Consider the following 20,081-nt stretch of genomic DNA (forward strand, 5'->3'; position numbering starts at 1 on the left):
TGGCCCTCCACAGAAAAAAAAACCTGATTTTTTGACACCAAAATTAAAAAAAACACCCTTTTAGTTTAAAAGTTCACATTCCTGCTCTCCATCAAAAGATGGAGAATTTCTTCACGGAGAGAGACGGCGAGAATCACTAAGAAAGACGGAGAATATTTCACATTGAATAGGGTGGCTCGCCTTTGGAGAAAAAAAACCTCTCTCCACGGCGAAAAAAGCACAAGTTCTCCACAAAAGACGGAGAACTTTTCTCATTGAATACTGCCCTAAGTCATTGTGCCCTGAGGTAACCCCAGGATGCCGCGGCACAAAGTTTGGGCACAACTGCATTAACTGTGACCAAATGCTGGACAACATACAAAAATAAATACATTATTGTTTGTTTTTTGATTATTTGAAATACACGCGGTTTTGGAAAATTGGAAGCCTGTGAACGGCACCTCTTTTGTTGTTGTAATGGATATGGGGGCACAACCCCCTGGGAAGACACCGTGGCAAGGTTCTCTGAGGGAATAGTCACAAATAACAGAAATTGAATAAATCAGAGTTTTGGATGATCGATATGGAACTCGAATGGTTTAAAGTTTTTTCCCTGTTTGGCTCTGCCTGGCGTAGGTTTATCAGAGGGCTTCCAGTCTCGTGTAATTTCCCAGATTTGATTAGAGAGAAAAATCGAATTTTACTATTTTACTTACATATTACAATGGTACTGAGAGACAACATGCTGAGATTGGGGTCACTGGTGAGACCCTATGCTTTAGAACAGTGGTAGCCAACCCTAGCCCTCGAGAGCTACCAACAGTTCACATTTTCCAGACAACCTAGCTGCTGCACTCATTAATCACTGACACATTGTAAAAGATCCGCAGATGGAGCGAATTAGCTCACTTGTGATTCTGTGAGGAGACCTGCAAAACATGCACTGTTGGTAGCTCTCGAGGACTAGGGTTGGCTACCCCAGCTTTAGAAGAACAAAAAGCAGCACATAATGGTTCCAGTTTGGTTTTCAACGAGGTACATAACTGCAAACTTAGAAGCCCTTTACATTAATGTTTATAAAGGGTTTAACTAAACTAAAAGTTCTTGCAATATAAAAAGTTGTAAAATGAAGACTTGTATTTACATTGGTCAAACTGACTTGACAGCATCTTCCACATGTATACACAATTAAACAGGACAAGTGAGTTCAGGAAAAGGCAAGGCTAAGCCACACCATGTACGTACCCTTCTCGGATTGTACAGATCATTATATTCATCCCCAATGCGTCGCAGTTCACGCGCAATCAAGATTTCTGGCCGCATGTCTACAAGGTCATTCGGATTTCTGGCAGCGGCTGAAAGCAAAATTGATTTTATTAATTTAAGCTTGTTCCACAACACTGGAAAAGCAAACCTATTGATGGATATAAAAAAGGTATGAAGTCAGTGTGGGAGCAAAAGGAATTAAAGTCTGCCTCAATAGTTTTCACTTCACTTTGCATTACGAAAGGCAAATCTCAGCATTTATACATTTTATGTTCTAAATTTAAAAAGACAAAAAAAAAAAAAAAAAAAAGCAGAAGAGACGAGAGATAAGATATGGATTAGTCTTGAAGATAAAAATTACAATAGGATTATTTTGAGGTTATCACCATATCGGCTTTGATATGGATGTTATGCTCATTCTAGCACCCACCATCTTTGAAAATCCATGCAGTTCCTCTTCCCTACCTGGGGTGTCACTGTCTGCTGTGGTGTTTCTAGCACAGGTCTGGTTTGCATATCAGTGCGGATATACAGACCACACTGTACTAGAAGCACTACAGCAGGCAGGACAGCAACACCCCAGGCAGGGAAGAGGAACTGCATGGGTCTTCAAAGATGGTGAGTGCTAGAATGAACACTATGGTTGGATATGTGTCATTAAGCAACAATGTATCGGGGCCTACGCACTAGGCGCGACTGCTGAGCGATCTAAGCAATGTGTCAGTGCGGAGTGCTGTGCGATCTATCAGGGCCAGTGAGAATGGTGAGAACACTGACCCTGACCGGCGATTAATTAGATTATCCAGCATGCTGGATATTAAATCGCCAGGCGATAGTGGAGCCGCGCAACGCTATGGGCCCCTACACACGGAGCGATGTAGGGGAAATTTCTAAGTGATCTAGTGAGATTGCTTGGAAAACGCCCTGAAATCACCCCATGTGTAGGACCCTTAACTTGGTGGTTTCCTGACCAATTTCAGCCTTCTTTCCTTGTATAAGAGAAAATGAGCGTGTCATTCCCTGTCTGGATTGTACATACAGGTTCACGGTCAGTGTGCGTACCTTATTACATGTTCTTATGCTGGAACAACTTGTGAACATTCCCTGTAGTCTGTTCAGAATATCTTTTAGCTTTAGGATTTATTTATTTTTAACATCTTGAAGGTCTTAAGGTCTCTCTGCCAGCAGAGCTCGCTCAGTATCGCCAAAGACTTACAATATTCAGGAGCCAAAGCAAACCTTCAGCGTTCTTTTGTGCAAACACATCATGCAGAACCTTGAGGTACAGCAGGGTTTGGATCGTCTTGCCAAAATCTCCATCCACCCTCACCTTCCATTTGGACCCATTATGGACAAAAAGTTGCCAGCTGACACACACCCTAAAGTGTAACGGACCAATCTCTGTGTTTAACAGGTGGCAATGAGGGACAAATAGTGCACAATTAGTGTATAGATTTGTGGCCAATCAATTACATTTTACTGTAATCAGCACAAAATCTAACCAAATAGATACAATACTTTCATAGCTCAGCAAGACCCTTAGCATTTTAACACTGATGTTTATGATGAAGCAAAATAGAGGCTTTGGCAATCCACCATCATTTTAGATAGAATGTAGTTGTAAACCTCTGGAATTGAGCCAGTAGGCTGAAATTACCTTTTGTGGCATAAACACCCCCCCCCCTTCCACACACACACACACACACACACACTACTTAGCAGACAATTGTGAGTCACTGTGAAATGCAGTGTGGGTTTCTAGGATGTTCAAGAATTGCTATAATGGAGGCTTTAATTCCTACACAAAACGCTAGCTACAGTAAGAGCATGGTGAAACCCTAAATGTGTGGCTCAGAGCCCTCTTTCCATTCAGACTGGACCAAAGGCCACAGCAAGTTGGCCGAGTTTGCTTGTCTAGCGTACTCGAGGACCTGAGCTGACCAGTCTGAGGTTAAATCAGGCTCTGGTATCATGTGCTTCTCAATTACTGGCAGCCAAAATTCATTCAGCTGAGCTCTTCTGATGCATAGTGAAACATTCTGAAAGTTGAGAAAGCAATACAGATGCAGGGAAGGAAAAGAAGAAACAAAAAAACTCATACATGAGCTCAGCGGAGCGAGGAAGCCCTGTTTCTCCACCCAATAATATACACTTCTCACTCAGCATTCTGCTGCCAAATCTTCCATCAAAACATCCTTTCCTAGTCTTTAGATCACATCATGTAGCATACATATTCCTAAATAGTACAAATTGTGGGCATCAGCACTACGTATCAAGAATAGTACTTCAGGAAATTAAAGTCGTGGTTAAGTGGTTGATAGTGAAAATCAATCTGAGGCTTTCGGAAAGGACTTTCTGTGGTACTACCAGCAAGTGCAGCTCAAAGCATGTTTCTGCACAGGACACGGCTTACTTTCCTTCATTGGAACGTTTTTAACCCCTTCCCGACAATTGACGTACATTTACGTCATGGTCGGGAAGTACTTCCCGACACATGGCGTAAATGTACGTCATGGCATTTAACTGTCACCGCGTCTATAGACGCGGTGACAGTTTCAACATGTCTGCTGTCCCTGACAGCAGACATGTCCGTGCATGCCCAGGGGGGGCTGCGATGCCGCCCCCCCGTCGGCGATCGCTGTGATTGGCTGTTCAGTGTGAACAGCCAATTACAGCGTTTTCCTGTGTCACCGGCGAATAACGTTCGCCGGTGACACGGGATCAGAGGTGATTGGTGCTGTAAAGTACAGCACCAATCACCGCGGGGTGTAAGGGTGACACTGGTGTCACCCCACCGCACCCCGCCCGCCCCCAAAGGCCGTGATTGGTTCGTCGGACCGACGGACCAATCACAGCCAAGGAGGGGGATTTAAACTAACGGTGACTGCACTGCAGACGCCATTCCGGTCTGGAATAGCGTGCAGTGCGGTCACCGTACCTCCCTGCCGCCATACTGACCAGAACCTTGCTCCATAGCTTGCTCCATACTTACCTGATCGCTGCTTCATCACTGCTTCCTGGATCCTGTTACTACTTGTGCCTTCCTGTGAAATTGTGCTGCTGCAGTGTACTAGCTAGATAGAGAGAGAGATAGAGAGAGAGATAGATAGAGAGATAGAGAGAGATAGAGAGAGATAGAGAGAGATAGAGAGAGAGATAGTGTCAGAGAGTGCTATATTTTGTGCTGCTGCAGTGTGATATAGTTATAGATAGAGAGAGAGAGATAGAGAGAGATAGATAGAGAGGCCTAGTGACAGAGTGCTATATTTTGTGCTGCTGCAGTGTGATAGTTATAGAGAGATAGAGAGAGATAGAGAGAGATAGTGTCAGAGAGTGCTATATTTTGTGCTGCTGCAGTGTGATATAGTTATAGATAGAGAGAGATAGAGAGAGAGAGATAGATAGATAGAGAGGCCTAGTGACAGAGTGCTATATTTTGTGCTGCTGCAGTGTGATAGTTAGAGAGAGATAGAGAGAGATAGTGACAGATTGTGCTATATATTTTTGATATAACTGACTGCTGCCCCCTCCTTTTGTGCTGATCAGTATAAATTAACTGATCAGCAACTTTTTGGGGGCGCAGGTTTTTTTTTATATATAGATATACCTGTCACTGCTGCTGCTGCAGTGTCATAGAGTGATAGATAGTGAGAGATAGAGAGATAGAGAGAGATAGTGACAGAGAGTGATAGAGAGTGCTAAATTTTTTGTCTGCTGCCCCCGCCTTTTGTGCTGATCACTATATCTGAGGTGATCAGCAACTTTTTTGGGGGTACAGAGGTTTTTTTTTTTTTATATATACCTGTCAGTTGCACCAAAGGTTGTGCACCTGCTGCACCTCACTGGTAATCAGTGTCGCATCACTGATCACCTTTTTTTTTTGTGTGTGTGCTGTGGGGTCTTTTTTTAATTTTTTTTTTACACACACTGTGATTTTGTGGGTGTCCTGTGGCCGCTGTGCGCTGATCAGTGACGTACATCACTGATCATCTTTTTCGGCACAGGGTTGATCTATATTTTTTTTTTTTTGATCAAATTCCTGTTGCCTTTGAGCGCTGTTCAGTGACAGACGTTACTGACCAACATCTGTGCTCAATTTTTGGCGCAGGACCTTTTTTTTTTTTTTAACCCCTTAAATTTTTTATTTTTAACCCCTTCATTTTTTTTTTTTTTTATTGGTATAAAGTATTTTTTTTTTTCTGCACCACATACACACTACACACTACATACCCCCCGGATTGAAATAAAGTTTGTACCCCCCCCTACACTATACACGTGTTGAAACATTTCACTACCAGTAACACAAAAATAAAAATGGCATCCCAAATGTCCTCCCAAATGTCCTCCCAGTCATCCAGGAGAATGTATTCAGCGGAGGAGGCATATGCCCTGCTTGCTTCTGACTCTGACACAGCCAGTGATGCAAGCGGGGAATTTGAAGGATTCGCCTTAAGCTCCTCTTCCTCCTCTGGTGATGAGGGACCCCCTCAAAGACGCCCCCGTAGAGCAGCTGAGACCCCCCCCCCAATAATTGATCTCGTATGGACCCCACCACCAGACAATTTTGAGCCCCAGGTTCCTGAGTTTTTGGCCATGCCAGGAATCCAATTTGATTCCACAGGTCTCAGAGAAATTGACTTTTTCAAATTATTTTTCTCTGATGATTTTATAAATTTAATGGTGGACCAAACTAATTTATATGCCCAGCAGTTTATTGCTCAAAACCCCACGTCATCATTTGCTAGGTGGACCCCTGTAGATGCAGTAGAGATGATGACGTTTTGGGGTCTGGTGTTTCATATGGGCATAGTAAAAAAGCCAGAAATTAGGCAATATTGGAGTACAGATGTTCTGTACAGTACTCCATTTTACCGTATGGCCATGCCCCGGGCTCGATTTGAGACGATCCTTAAATTTATACATTACACCGATAATGCACAGTGCCCACCCAGAGATGATCCCACCTTTGACCGGCTATTCAAAGTCAGGCCGGTCATTGATCATTTCAGTGCCAAATTTGAAGAGGTGTACATCCCTGAAAAATTTATTTGTATCGACGAGTCCCTTATACATTTTAAAGGAAGGGTTAAATTCCGCCAGTACCTTCCCAGTAAGAGGGCAAGGTATGGCATAAAAATGTACAAACTGTGTGAAAGCACCTCAGGGTACACCCACAGGTTTAGGGTTTATGAAGGGAAGGATTCAAGAATTGAACCGCCAGAATGCCCCCCCTCCCTCGTAGGTGTTAGTGGGAAAATTGTCTGGGATTTAGTGCACCCCTTCCTGGATAAAGGTTATCACCTCTATGTGGATAACTTTTACACCAGCATCCCCCTGTTTAAGGCCCTTGGTTCAAGAGGTACAGCAGCTTGCGGTACTGTGCGCAAGAACCAAAGAGGCCTCCCAAAAACGCACATTGCCCAAGTAATGAGAAGGGGTGAAAGCAGGGGAATATGCACCGAAAATATGTTGTTGGTCAAATATAAGGACAAGAGGGATGTCCTTATACTGACAACAATTCACGGAGACAGTACCACCTCCGTCCCTGTACGAGGTACCAGTACCCACACCTCAAAACCTAATTGTATCCTGGATTACAATAGGTACATGGGCGGAGTGGATCTTTCAGATCAGGTACTGAAGCCGTACAGTGCCCTGCGGAAAACAAAAATCTGGTACAAGAAGGTGGCCGTGTATATCATCCAGATGGCACTGTATAACGCTTACGTGCTATTCCGTTCTACCGGCCAGAGGGGGACATTTATGCACTTTCAAGAGGAAGTCATAAAGGGCCTAATATTTGGGAACCAGCAGGCAGAGGGCCCCAGTACTTCTAGTACTGGCCCCCGTATTGTACCAGGGCAGCATTTTCCTGATGAAATCCCCTCCACTGGAAAAAAGGGCAGGACACAAAAAAGGTGCAAAGTTTGCTATAAAAAGGGAATAAGAAAGCAAACTATTTTCCAGTGTGACACTTGCCCCGACAAACCCGGCCTATGTATAAAGGAGTGTTTTAAAATATACCACACATCTATGGAATATTAGGTTCATAATTTCACCGTGCTTCGGGGGTCTTGCTAATGCCACATAGCACCCACCATTCATTCCACCAGAATCTGAGCCGCAAAATCCAAAAATCACTCCTTCCCTTCTGAGTCCTGCCATGCACCCAACTGGTATTTTTTGGTCACATGTGAGGCATTGCCGTACTCGGGAGAAATTGGGGCACATATTTTGGGGTGCTTTGTCTCCTTCATTCCTTGTGAAAATGAAAAATTTTGAGCCAGAACTGCATTTTTGTGTAAAAAAATGTAATTTTTCATGTTCACTGCCCACTTGTATCAAAATTGGTGAAACCCCTGGGGGTTTGAAATGTACACTATACCCCTAGATGAATTCCCTGAGGGGTGTAGTTTGCAAAATGGGGTCACTTGTGGGGGGGTTCCACTGTATTGGTGCTTTGGGGGTCTTGCTAATGCGACATAGCACCCACCATCATTCCACCAGAATTTGTGCTGCAAAATCCAAATATCACTCCTTCCCTTCTGAGTCCTGCCACTTTTTGGTCACACATGAGGCATTGCCGTACTCGGGAGAAATTGGGGCACAGATTTTGGGGTGCTTTGTCTCCTTCATACCTTCTGAAAATGAAAAATTTTGAGCCAGAACTGCATTTTTGTGTAAAAAAATGTAATTTTTCAATTTCACTGCCCACTTGTATCAAAATTGGTGAAACCCCTGGGGGTTTGAAATGTACACTATACCCCTAGATGAATTCCCTGAGGGGTGTAGTTTTCAAAATGGGGTGACTTGTGGGGGGGTTCCACTGTATTGGTGCTTGGGGGGTCTTGCTAATGCGACATAGCACCCACCAAAATTCCACCAGAATCTGAGCCGCAAAATCCAAAAATCACTCCTTCCGTTCTGAGTCCTGCCATGCACCCAACTGGTATTTTTTGGTCACATGTGAGGCATTTCCGTACTCGGGAGAAATTGGGGCACATATTTTGGGGTGCTTTTTCTCCTTCATACCTTCTGAAAATGAAAAATTTTGAGCCAGAACTGCATTTTTGTGTAAAAAAATGTAATTTTTCATTTTCACTGCCCACTTGTATCAAAATTGGTGAAACCCCTGGGGGTTTGAAATGTACACTATACCCCTAGATGAATTCCCTGAGGGGTGTACTTTGCAAAATGGGGTGACTTGTGGGGGGGTTCCACTGTATTGGTGCAACATAGCACCCACCATTCATTCCACCAGAATCTGTGCTGCAAAATCCAAAAATCACTCCTTCCCTTCTGAGTCCTGCCATGCACCCAACTGGTATTTTTTGGTCACATGTGAGGCATTGCCGTACTCGGGAGAAATTGGGGCACAGATTTTGGGGTGCTTTTTCTCCTTCATACCTTCTGAAAATGAAAAATTTTGAGCCAGAACTGCATTTTTGTGTAAAAAAATGTAATTTTTCATTTTCACTGCCCACTTGTATCAAAATTGGTGAAACCCCTGGGGGTTTGAAATGTACACTATACCCCTAGATGAATTCCCTGAGGGGTGTAGTTTTCAAAATGGGGTGACTTGTGGGGGGGTTCCACTGTATTGGTGCTTGGGGGGTCTTGCTAATGCGACATAGCACCCACCAAAATTCCACCAGAATCTGAGCTGCAAAATCCAAAAATCACTCCTTCCGTTCTGAGTCCTGCCATGCACCCAACTGGTATTTTTTGGTCACATGTGAGGCATTGCCGTACTCGGGAGAAATTGGGGCACAGATTTTGGGGTGCTTTTTCTCCTTCATACCTTCTGAAAATAAAAAATTTCGAGCCAGAACTGCATTTTTGTGTAAAAAATGTAATTTTTCAATTTCACTGCCCACTTGTATCAAAATTGGTGAAACCCCTGGGGGTTTGAAATGTACACTATACCCCTAGATGAATTCCCTGAGGGGTGTAGTTTTCAAAATGGGGTGACTTGTGGGGGGGTTCCACTGTATTGGTGCTTGGGGGGTCTTGCTAATGCGACATAGCACCCACCAAAATTCCACCAGAATCTGAGCCGCAAAATCCAAAAATCACTCCTTCCGTTCTGAGTCCTGCCATGCACCCAACTGGTATTTTTTGGTCACATGTGAGGCATTTCCGTACTCGGGAGAAATTGGGGCACATATTTTGGGGTGCTTTTTCTCCTTCATACCTTCTGAAAATGAAAAATTTTGAGCCAGAACTGCATTTTTGTGTAAAAAAAATGTAATTTTTCATTTTCACTGCCCACTTGTATCAAAATTGGTGAAACCCCTGGGGGTTTGAAATGTACACTATACCCCTAGATGAATTCCCTGAGGGGTGTACTTTGCAAAATGGGGTGACTTGTGGGGGGGTTCCACTGTATTGGTGCAACATAGCACCCACCATTCATTCCACCAGAATCTGTGCTGCAAAATCCAAAAATCACTCCTTCCCTTCTGAGTCCTGCCATGCACCCAACTGGTATTTTTTGGTCACATGTGAGGCATTTCCGTACTCGGGAGAAATTGGGGCACAGATTTTGGGGTGCTTTTTCTCCTTCATACCTTCTGAAAATGAAAAATTTTGAGCCAGAACTGCATTTTTGTGTAAAAAAATGTAATTTTTCATTTTCACTGCCCACTTGTATCAAAATTGGTGAAACCCCTGGGGGTTTGAAATGTACACTATACCCCTAGATGAATTCCCTGAGGGGTGTAGTTTGCAAAATGGGGTGACTTGTGGGGGGGTTCCACTGTATTGGTGCTTGGGGGGTCTTGCTAATGCGACATAGCACCCACCAAAATTCCACCAGAATCTGAGCTGCAAAATCCAAAAATCACTCCTTCCCTTCTGAGTCCTGCCATGCACCCAACTGGTATTTTTTGGTCACATGTGAGGCATTGCCGTACTCGGGAGAAATTGGGGCACAGATTTTGGGGTGCTTTGTCTCCTTCATACCTTCTGAAAATGACAAATTTGGAGCCAGAACTGCATTTTTGTGTAAAAAAAATAATTTTTCATTTTCACTGCCCAGTTGTACCACAATTGGTGAAACCCCTGGGGGTTTGAAATGTACACTATACCCCTAGATGAATTCCCTGAGGGGTGTAGTTTGCAAAATGGGGTCACTTGTGGGGGGGTTCCTAACTTTTAGCATCTTATGGTGCCTTGAAACCTACATGGTGCCTAAAAAATAATCTCATAAAAAGGAGGCTCCAAAATCAAGTAGGTGCTCCTTCTATTATGAAGCCTGTGGTTTGGTCACCGTGCACACTAGGGCCACATATAGGATATTTATGAAAACAAAAGAATTGGGGGAATCAATTTTTAGTCACATTTCTCTAGTAAAATGTACTGTGTTCCTTATAAAAATGTATTAAAATTGCAAATCTGCAAAAAAAAAGAAATTTTGAAATTTCACCTACACTTTGTTTTAATTCCTGTGAAACACCTAAAGGGTTAACAAACTTCCAAAATGCTGTTTTGAATACTGTGAGGGGTGCAGTTTTTGAAATGGCATCATTTATGGGGGTGTCTCACATACAAGTCCCTCAAAGTTACATCAGAACTGAACTGGTCCCTAAAAAAATCAGTGTTTGAAATTTTCTTGAAAATTTGAGAATTTGCTATTCATATTGTAAGCCTCCTAGTGTCCCAAAAAATTAAAAGGAAGTTGAAATAATGATGTCAACATAAAGTAGACATATGGTCTATGTTAGTTATTCACTATTTTGAGTGGTATGATTATTTGTCTCACAAGCAGAAAATTTAACATTTTGCAAATCGCTAAATTTTCCATTTTTTCACGATATTTTGGTATTTTTCACAAAAAAACACAGACTGTATCGACCCAAATTTACCACTAATTTGAAGTACAATGTGTCACGAAAAAACAATCTCAAAATCACTGGGATAAGTAAAAGCAAAAAAAAGTTATCCCCACTTAAGTGAGACATGTCAGATTTGAAAAAAAGGGCTCTGTCAGGAACGCAAAAACTGGCTCTGTCAGGAAGGGGTTAATTACAGTTGTACAAAGTGGTCTTTTGATGAGAAATAATGAGACTAATACAATAATTATTATATATATATATATATATCCATCCCTTATAAAATATGCATTAACTTGGTTTTAAAGCAGCCTAATAACAAAAGAAACACCACTTTCCAAACTTAATGAAAGTACAAAAAAGCAAAGTGGATTACTGCTAAACAGAAGGATATTCCACAAATACTCAAATAACTGGAAATGTGTTAACACTAAGCTGGGAGCTTCTATTCCTATTGTCAACAGGTGCTTCAAGTCCCTGCTAAAAATCATCAGCTTAAGTCAAGTTCTATTCCTCATCTATTAAGTCATCACCAGCAAAGTTACATGAAGGACTACATGGCCGATCCAGTTATTTCCTGATCCCCCCCCCCCCCCTGGGCATTTTTTAGCATCAATGCATTGTTGCCCCAATTGCTCGCCCATTGTTTTCCTTGCAGCCTCTGGAGGCGTAAGGGAAAAAAGGTTTTGCAAAGTCCATAGTCTGGACACCACAAGCCTGTCTTTTAGCCGCCCAGATGGAAATATAGACTGGTTTAGTCACTTCATGTTAATGGACGTCGGTGCAACCAATAAATAGCTCCAAGAGACGCCCATTTCTATAACTGCTCAGCAGGAGGCACAGGAAACATCTGTACAGATTATATATAAACACACACACACACTCAAATCCAAGAGTACATCATACCATATGGCAGACATGTCCAAACTAGTGCCCTCCAGCTGTTGTGACACTACAGGTCCCATCATGCCTTGCCACAGTTTTGTTATTAGGGAATGCTAAAACTATGGCAAGGCATGCTGGGATGTGTAGGGTCACAACAGCTGGACGGCCACAGTTTGGACATGCCTGCCCTATGGGGATTATATTCAAACCACACAACAAAATGGAGGCGAAACATGGTCTAGTCATTAACTCCTTCCGCATCTATAATGAGCGGTCCTTTATAAATACATGCCAGGGAGGAAAGCACTTGAACTCCACTTGATGCGCACAGGCCATTCTGGCAGCTAAACGATCCCCGTGACCTCTACAGATCAACAATTCTCTAATCACAGCCAACTGGAAAGTTAGCAGGGAAATTCAAGTAAGTATATCTAAATACATTTCCTTGGCATTGGAGGGTAACAGGAGCTGCAAAGAGTTTTCTTTCCATGCTGCACGTGTGCGTGACAAGCCCGGGCAGTTACATAAATTCAAGGACCTTGCTCAGAAACAGCTGCTGGAAAAGGAACACCACAAGTAATAAATCTTCATGAGTAGCTGCCAGCAGCTGTAAACCACCCCCCCCCCCTTCCCCCAAACTATGCCCATTCCTTAAGAATAGTAAAGCTCTACTTTGTGTGCAGCTTATCCAGAAACCAAATCAAGACTAGTCACAGCAGTTGGAACCTTATAGACATAACACAACATCAAGGACGATTAAACACATTACGGACTTCATCGGCAGATACCAAACCAACCAACTTTGACCATCCAGACCCTGTGTCTGATTGCCTTTAGCAAAATATTACTTTACTCGCTTCAGAGAGCGGCAATAAAACGCTCTTTGGCACATTGTTATTAGTTTAGATGGGAGGCGTAATAAAGTGAATAAAAACAAAAATGTATTTCCTACGTTTTTGAAAACTACTTAAATGATTTAGTGCAAACAATTAAGCTGAACAAACAAAATAAACTCCACCAGCTCAAGTCTTGTTACATAAAGCATTAACAAAACAATATGCACTATCAAAACGCCTGCTTTTATGCAGGTTATGTTGCTTTTATGGGTGTTGTCTTACTAAGTTTCCTTTAAAAACATTACAAATCTCGAAGCCTTGTTCATTGACATTAGATGGGTTAGGGAAAGTGGCATTTGAGGTCACTGGAGTCTCAGCAGCTGCAAAAAGGTCACTCATAATATTTTTGTAGGCAACCATCTTCAAAACAAAAGTAACATAGGCTATAATCACGGTCACTATGCAGCACGTTAAATTTATATTTAGTCATTTTTCTTTTTGCTGGAACCCATTAAACACTTAAATTAGAAGGAAAAACTTTTTTAAAGGCTAAATATAGTTAAAACCTCGGAAAGATTACTCATGTTTAAAATTAGTTAACAGACATGGGGCCTCATTTAGCACAGATTGCAGATGCGTTCGGACACACGATTGCGAATGCCTCAAGCCAATCCTATCTCTCACTGCAACAGCAGCGCAAAAAAGCCAACATCCATTACACGCAATCCTAGACTTAAATATCCCATCATTTACTTAAAATTACGTGACTTATGCTGCTTTCAGACCGCAAAAACGGCATGGACCCGGTATTTTTTAAAAACCGGTCAGACCGCTCTACCTGCTTTCACACCGCATATCTGAAACTGAATTTTACCGTTTATATGCCGTTTTTGTGGTGTGAAAGCGATGCATATCACCCCCCCAACTGGGCAGCGCAGTCCCTGCGGCATGTGTGATATCAGCAGCGAGGTCCCTGCGGCATATGGGAACTGCTAGATCCCTTCTGCTACTGGGACCCCACTGCTAATCTCACACTACCGTAGACAGCGGGATGCAGGGAACCTCACATGGTGCCTGCGGCCCACAGAGCTGTGTGTGCGGCTGAGATTGCCCGGCGTGCGGGCGCTGCATGTGTGCGGGGTGATTGGGGAGGAGGGGGGTGAGAGGATGCCTCTCTCCCCTGTGCATATCTAATGAGCGGGTCATTAAATATGCACGCAGCGGGACCACTATTGGCTGGGTCCTAATACCGTTTCAGACAGCAAAAAAAAAAAAAAACGGGTCTGAAACGGGTAGGACCCTGCTTTTTTTACCGTTTCCAAATACCGGATTTTTGGAAACGGTAAATTAATTCTGCACCTTTCAGACCGCACATATTACCAATTTGAAACGGTTAAAAAAGGCAAAATAGCGGTTAAAATGTGCGGTCTGAAAGGGGCATAAATGAAGCACTATATCGCCACACAACCATTGCAATTTGCACTACTGATTAATTTGTCATTGTAATGATAGAGATAGATATCATACACACACAAAACAGGTCAGAGATTACGTGCCATCCCACGTGCAGTGTACGTATGATCTCTCATTGCAATACAATTTGCAGTTACAACAGATGCTGAATAAGGGCCCAAATACTGTTTTTTTGAGATTGTATAAGTAGTAGTATTGAATTGTACAAAGCATGGCTCTCCAATGCATACACCTAGGTCTTTCCTGATCACAAATCCTCTACAGCATTTATGTAATCTCACACGGAGGACTCTTGCATGATTTCCAGTGTTTGTGGCTTCCAGGTCTAAAATACAGATGCCTATTAAAAATAATAAATGTTTGGCTCGTGTCAATACAAAACCTTCTGGTTCACCACACCCATTCACTATTATATAGGAAAATTGCTTAAGCATTTCAGCACATGACTACAAAGACAACTGTGTGCAGGAGACCAGAAAACAACGCAGCAATTTAAACATTTTTAAGATGTGCAAAGTTTAAGAACATTAACCTTTTTTCTGAGGCACAAGATACAATCACATACAAATAAACATCTGATTTAAAAATATGAATTAGATGTATACATACATACATACATACATGCAATATACAAACTGTAGCACCTAAGACACATGGGGCCAAGATCCTTTGAAAACCTGGAGGCCTTATTGTCTTAAAACACAAAAATACACTTTCACAGGAAAAAAGGCAAGCCAGGAGCTGCATGTATAATACAAGTGCCCCTTGTATAATCTCTACTGTTTACTTTAGACAAAATACCCATTTTTGTCACTGTCATTAAGGCACGGTAGTAGGAGTTTTTCCAAGTCTCCTCATCCAACAGTGGGAGGTGTAACATACGATAAATCACCTGGCAGCTCCCGGGCGGCTGGATCCCACACGATACATTGTATGCGGTCCTTTTGCATATGGTGTATCGTATGCGATCGCATTCATGGCTAGGGAATTCTATAGATCCTTGTGGCAGCCACAGATCTGCTATTGCGATGCAAGGCTCACGGGAACGTGCCCGTATCGCAAGACATACGATTACACTTTTCACATGGGGGTTGTATCAGGAGCTTCTGAATTGAATACATTTGTTTATGTAACAGCCAAATATAAAGTAGCAGAAATAAAAAAAAAAGTGCAGTTCCTCGGAAGGGCTGATGACATGTGTCATCTCATAGCAAGTGCACACACTGTAATCAGAGACCGTACAGAAAGATTAACTCTGAACTTTAGCTTGTAAACTATGATAGACACGTAATTAAAAAGCGTCATACCATATACTTCACACAAGATAAATATTTTATACATAGCAATCTGTTACAGCACATACTGCATTACGTGGTATCCGGATGATAGGCCGACAGTCAACAGACTTAAGAGTACAAAAGGGCAATAGTCACCTGTAGCAAGCAAAGCAGGGAGAGCATCTACATTTAGATGGATGGTGGTCACATGACATGAAATCTACAACTTTTCCACCATTGTCAAGTCAACCATAACATGGTCAATCTAGAAGGTCACACCTATTATATATTCATTATATCCTATACTTCATTTTCTGTGAAGGAGATAATAAAAACACCTTCATTAAAAAAAAAAACATTTGACAGTCACCAATGTCACAGTATGCAGTCACCAGCCTGGTGGTCAGGATGCCTACGTTTTTGTATACAGGTGCCAGTATCCCAACAGCCTTCAAAAAACCCATTGAAAGGGTCAGGTTGCCAATGCCAGAACACAGACAGCCGGTATTCAGATAAGTGAGTATGCGAGGCAGGTTAGGATCCAGCCCAGGAAAGGGCAGGGGTTAGGTTTAGGCACCAGTGGGGGAATTCAGGCTAGGTTGCGAGGATTAGGTGGCAGGGTACGGGTAAGGCCCCCCATACACTGGGCCGATTTGTCCTAAGAACAAGTTGGACCAGTTTGCCCTTGAGAACCTCACATGCGATTTGGCACTTGATGTGCCATTTTTAAATGCAATAAATTGCATGTGATCTATTGCATGTTATCCCGGGGAGCGGCAGCGGGGAATGGGCAGTGAGGTCCGTCCAAGCAGCGGCTAGGAGTTTGTAGCAGCATTTTGCCAGGCGGCGGAGTGCGATGCGGCTGATGAATATTTTGAAATGACTGGCTAGACACTGATTGGCTGAGAGAATTCTGAATGCTGCTACGATCTCCAAGCCGCCACCGCTTTGACGGACCCCGCTGCCCGCCACTACGAGCTGCCCTCCACCCGCCACACATTTTATAGCAAGGAGGGAGATTCTTTAAATAGGAGCATAGATCATCATATAATATATAACTCTTAACACTTCTTTTAATACATGTCAGGCAGTAATGAGTGCACCTACTGGGTGACCTGGAAAATGTTCACTGTTGGGGGAACTGAGGACTGAGGTTGGGAACCACTGTTCTAGGACACCAAAGAAAACAGGATTGAGACTGTCGCATTATTAACAGAGGGAGATACGAATGGATGTGATCGTTGGTAACACTAGAAGGGAGGAGTTAACCATAAAAGTGGTTCTGGAGACTGAACTACTTCCCCAAGAGATGAGGTGTACAGTGCACAAAGAGGGCCAATATCAGAGCCTTCTTAAAACTAGAACATGTGTAAATACCACAACTCTGGATGACCTATTCAGAAATAATCACCACAATAACACTTGCCCCATTTCTACATGTGAAGAATCAGTTAGGGGACGCGCACACACACACAATCCCACAGTAAAGCTCAGTTTAAAATGGACATTGGAGGTTGTGATCTCCTTGTTACTGGACAAGATAAACAGGTGCTCATTCTAGTCATCTTCGCAATGCATCCAAAGAGGCAGTTATATAATACTGGGCACACACTAAGCCAGGTGTACCCAGTGCAAGCCAATCCGCGACAGGGACCAGCAGCGATGTAGTGTGGGGCCATGCTGTGTTCCGCAGTATGGCTCATGCGTGCAATGTCCTCAGTCATACTGCATGTACAAACTAAGGAGGATGTCGCTGACAACACGTGGGAGCACACATCATGAGCGACATAAGGCAAACACACTAGGCGATATTAAGATTATGTCGTTCCAACCCATCTGACGCCATAATCGTTGAAAGGATTGTTCCAACCCTGGTCCTCAAAAATCCACAAAAGTTCACATTTTCCAGGTTACCTGTGGAGTTTTAAAATGTGACAGTTGGTGATACAGAGAACCTGCTGAGTGACCAGGAAAACCTGAACTGTTAGGGGCACCTGAGGACTGGAGTTAGGAACCACTGGTCTAGTGTGTACCCAACATAACAATATTACCTATATGGGCCTCAGTGTGACCGTGCAAGCTACTGAACAAGTCCCTATATTACCTATATGGGCCTCAGTGTGACCGTGCAAGCTACTGACCAAGTCCCTACATTACATATATGGGCCTCAGTGTGACCGTGCAAGCTACTGAACACGTCCCTACATTACCTATATGGGCCTCAGTGTGACCATGCAAGCTACTGACCAAGTCCCTATATTACCTATATGGGCCTCAGTGTGACCGTGCAAGCTACTGAACACGTCCCTACATTACCTATATGGGCCTCAGTGTGACCGTGCAAGCTACTGACCAAGTCCCTACATTACCTATATGGGCCTCAGTGTGACCGTGCAAGCTACTGACCAAGTCCCTACATTACCTATATGGGCCTCAGTGTGACCGTGCAAGCTACTGACCAAGTCCCTATATTACCTATATGGGCCTCAGTGTGACCGTGCAAGCTACTGACCAAGTCCCTATATTACCTATATGGGCCTCAGTGTGACCGTGCAAGCTACTGACCAAGTCCCTATATTACCTATATGGGCCTTAGTGTGACCGTGCAAGCTACTGACCAAGTCCCTATATTACCTATATGGGCCTCAGTGTGACCGTGCAAGCTACTGAACAAGTCCCTATATTACCTATATGGGCCTTAGTGTGACCTAGGGATGGCCATCGACGATTCGAAATCATCGATGGTTCATGGCCGATGTCGAATACTTTTGCCATCGATGGGGGAGAACCAGATGGTTTCCCTCCATCGATGGAACAGCAAAACGATGTTTTGCTTTTTTTTCCCCCAAAGTGCCGGGACACGGAGCATATCTCCGCCCCCTGACACCCGCGAAGCCCCGCCCCCATGTTTTGATTGGTTCACAGGCCAATCAAACACAATGGATGACCATCAATATGTAAAATATCGATGGCCTGTTGCAGAATTGCCATCGATGGCAATGGCAACGATGGCCATCCCTAGTGTGACCATGCAAGCTACTGAACACGTCCCTATATTACCTATATGGGCCTCAGTGTGACAGTGCAAGCTACTGACCAAGTCCCTCACTTAAGTAGCAGAGCACAGGAGTCTGCAGGCTTCATTCTTCCTGAAAATATACGTGCACCAATGTAAATGCTTACAGATAAGTTCCTGTACAATAAAACCAAATGCTTCCAAACATTGAGATTGAATCATAGCATCTCACCATACAATAACACCATCCTCACTTACTATATACTATTGGGTGCATATTAGTTAAGCAGGTAATTAACTGAACAAAGAAAATATAAATATCGGTTTCTTACCCATCTCAGATAAATAGTGGTTGAAGGCTTGACACGGAGGGCTCGGTGTCTGAGTGGCTTTATCGCAACACACAGTTGCCGGACTCAATTCAAATGAGAAATACCCACTTGAAGTTTTGGAGACAAGAGATGATCTTCTTACCAACATACAATGTGGGGATCTGTTGGCAAAGGAATTGGGGCTATAAGGCGAAAGATTAGGACCCCAGGGAGTACTGGTAGAGGAGCTCGCTCCCTCATTAGAATGGAGTCCTTCAAATGGGCTGGCAAGGGAAGTGGGAGCCCCTCTTCTGAAAAACTTGTGTGGAGTGTGTCTATGCGTCGGCTGTATCTGGCCTCCTCCACTGCACTCCGAGTTTAACACTGTTGGTTGTTTGGCCATTTGGTCTTCTTATTTCTGTAAGTAAATAGAAAAAAGCATATTCAGGCACAAACCATAAAACAAAGGTTATCTTCTGTAAGGCAGCAATAGATGATAAATACAGGTGGAGTTCATGGAGGTGAACTGCAGACTCAAAAATCCACTGTATCTAAAATATCAGGTAAATCCACTGTATATAAATGTATGTGCATGTAGAACATGGGAGTAACTAGAAAGACAAGATGTAGAGTGGGGGAATTGGGTATTATGGTGACTGATTTATAAGGCTGCAGCAATAACTAGCACATAATCAGGGAAACCATGCAAATCACACCAACGTACTGCCTCTCACAGGCATTCTGCAAATGGGCATGTAACACTGATAAGGAGTCACACTTTTGAGCTCCCAACCTGTTGATGGCATCGAACTAAACAAACTACTCAGACACCACAGTTTTACCATACTGTCATTTTCCATGAATAGATCATGAATCATGCACGTTTACAATGTAACTGAAGAGCCATAATCATTGAACAAATCAATTTATAGTGAATGCAGTCAAGAGAAAAACTGCACCATAAACAAAAACAACCTTAGTGAAAAGAACCAATTATAAGAACTTATTTGCTACCGTATTGGTGAACAAACCATCTACAGCCACAATTGCTCCAGGACTATCTATAAAAGTATCAATTTAAAAGGATGCCGTCGCCTACATAAGCAGTTGATTAATTTTAGGTATCTGTAGGAAAAATTATTTAGAAACGTAAGTTCCTATTTCGAAGTTTCCCATATATATTTGTGCGGTTTCCTCTTTTGGTT

At 43.0% G+C, this 20,081-nt stretch overlaps 1 protein-coding gene and 1 long non-coding RNA gene across 12 annotated transcripts in view; one reads left to right on the forward strand and one right to left on the reverse strand.

The window, feature by feature from the left end:
* Nucleotides 1-20,081, forward strand: part of LOC146063545 (uncharacterized) — a 760,354-nt gene that overhangs the window by 494,473 nt on the left and 245,800 nt on the right. The gene's annotated exons all lie outside the window — the stretch shown is intronic.
* Nucleotides 1-20,081, reverse strand: part of BCL2L11 (BCL2 like 11) — a 41,303-nt gene that overhangs the window by 12,229 nt on the left and 8,993 nt on the right. For both annotated transcript variants that reach the window (XM_083176001.1, XM_083176000.1), the window contains exons 2-3: nucleotides 18,898-19,294; nucleotides 1,225-1,334 (exon numbers count right to left, since the gene is read on the reverse strand). In XM_083176001.1, the coding sequence (XP_083032127.1) occupies nucleotides 1,225-1,334; nucleotides 18,898-19,279 (492 nt within the window). In that variant the 5' untranslated portion in view covers nucleotides 19,280-19,294. The remainder of the gene's footprint in view (nucleotides 1-1,224; nucleotides 1,335-18,897; nucleotides 19,295-20,081) is intronic.

Source organism: Crinia signifera, chromosome 3 (genome assembly GCF_055691185.1).
Source record: "Crinia signifera chromosome 3, ASM5569118v1, whole genome shotgun sequence".
NCBI lineage: Eukaryota > Metazoa > Chordata > Amphibia > Anura > Myobatrachidae > Crinia > Crinia signifera.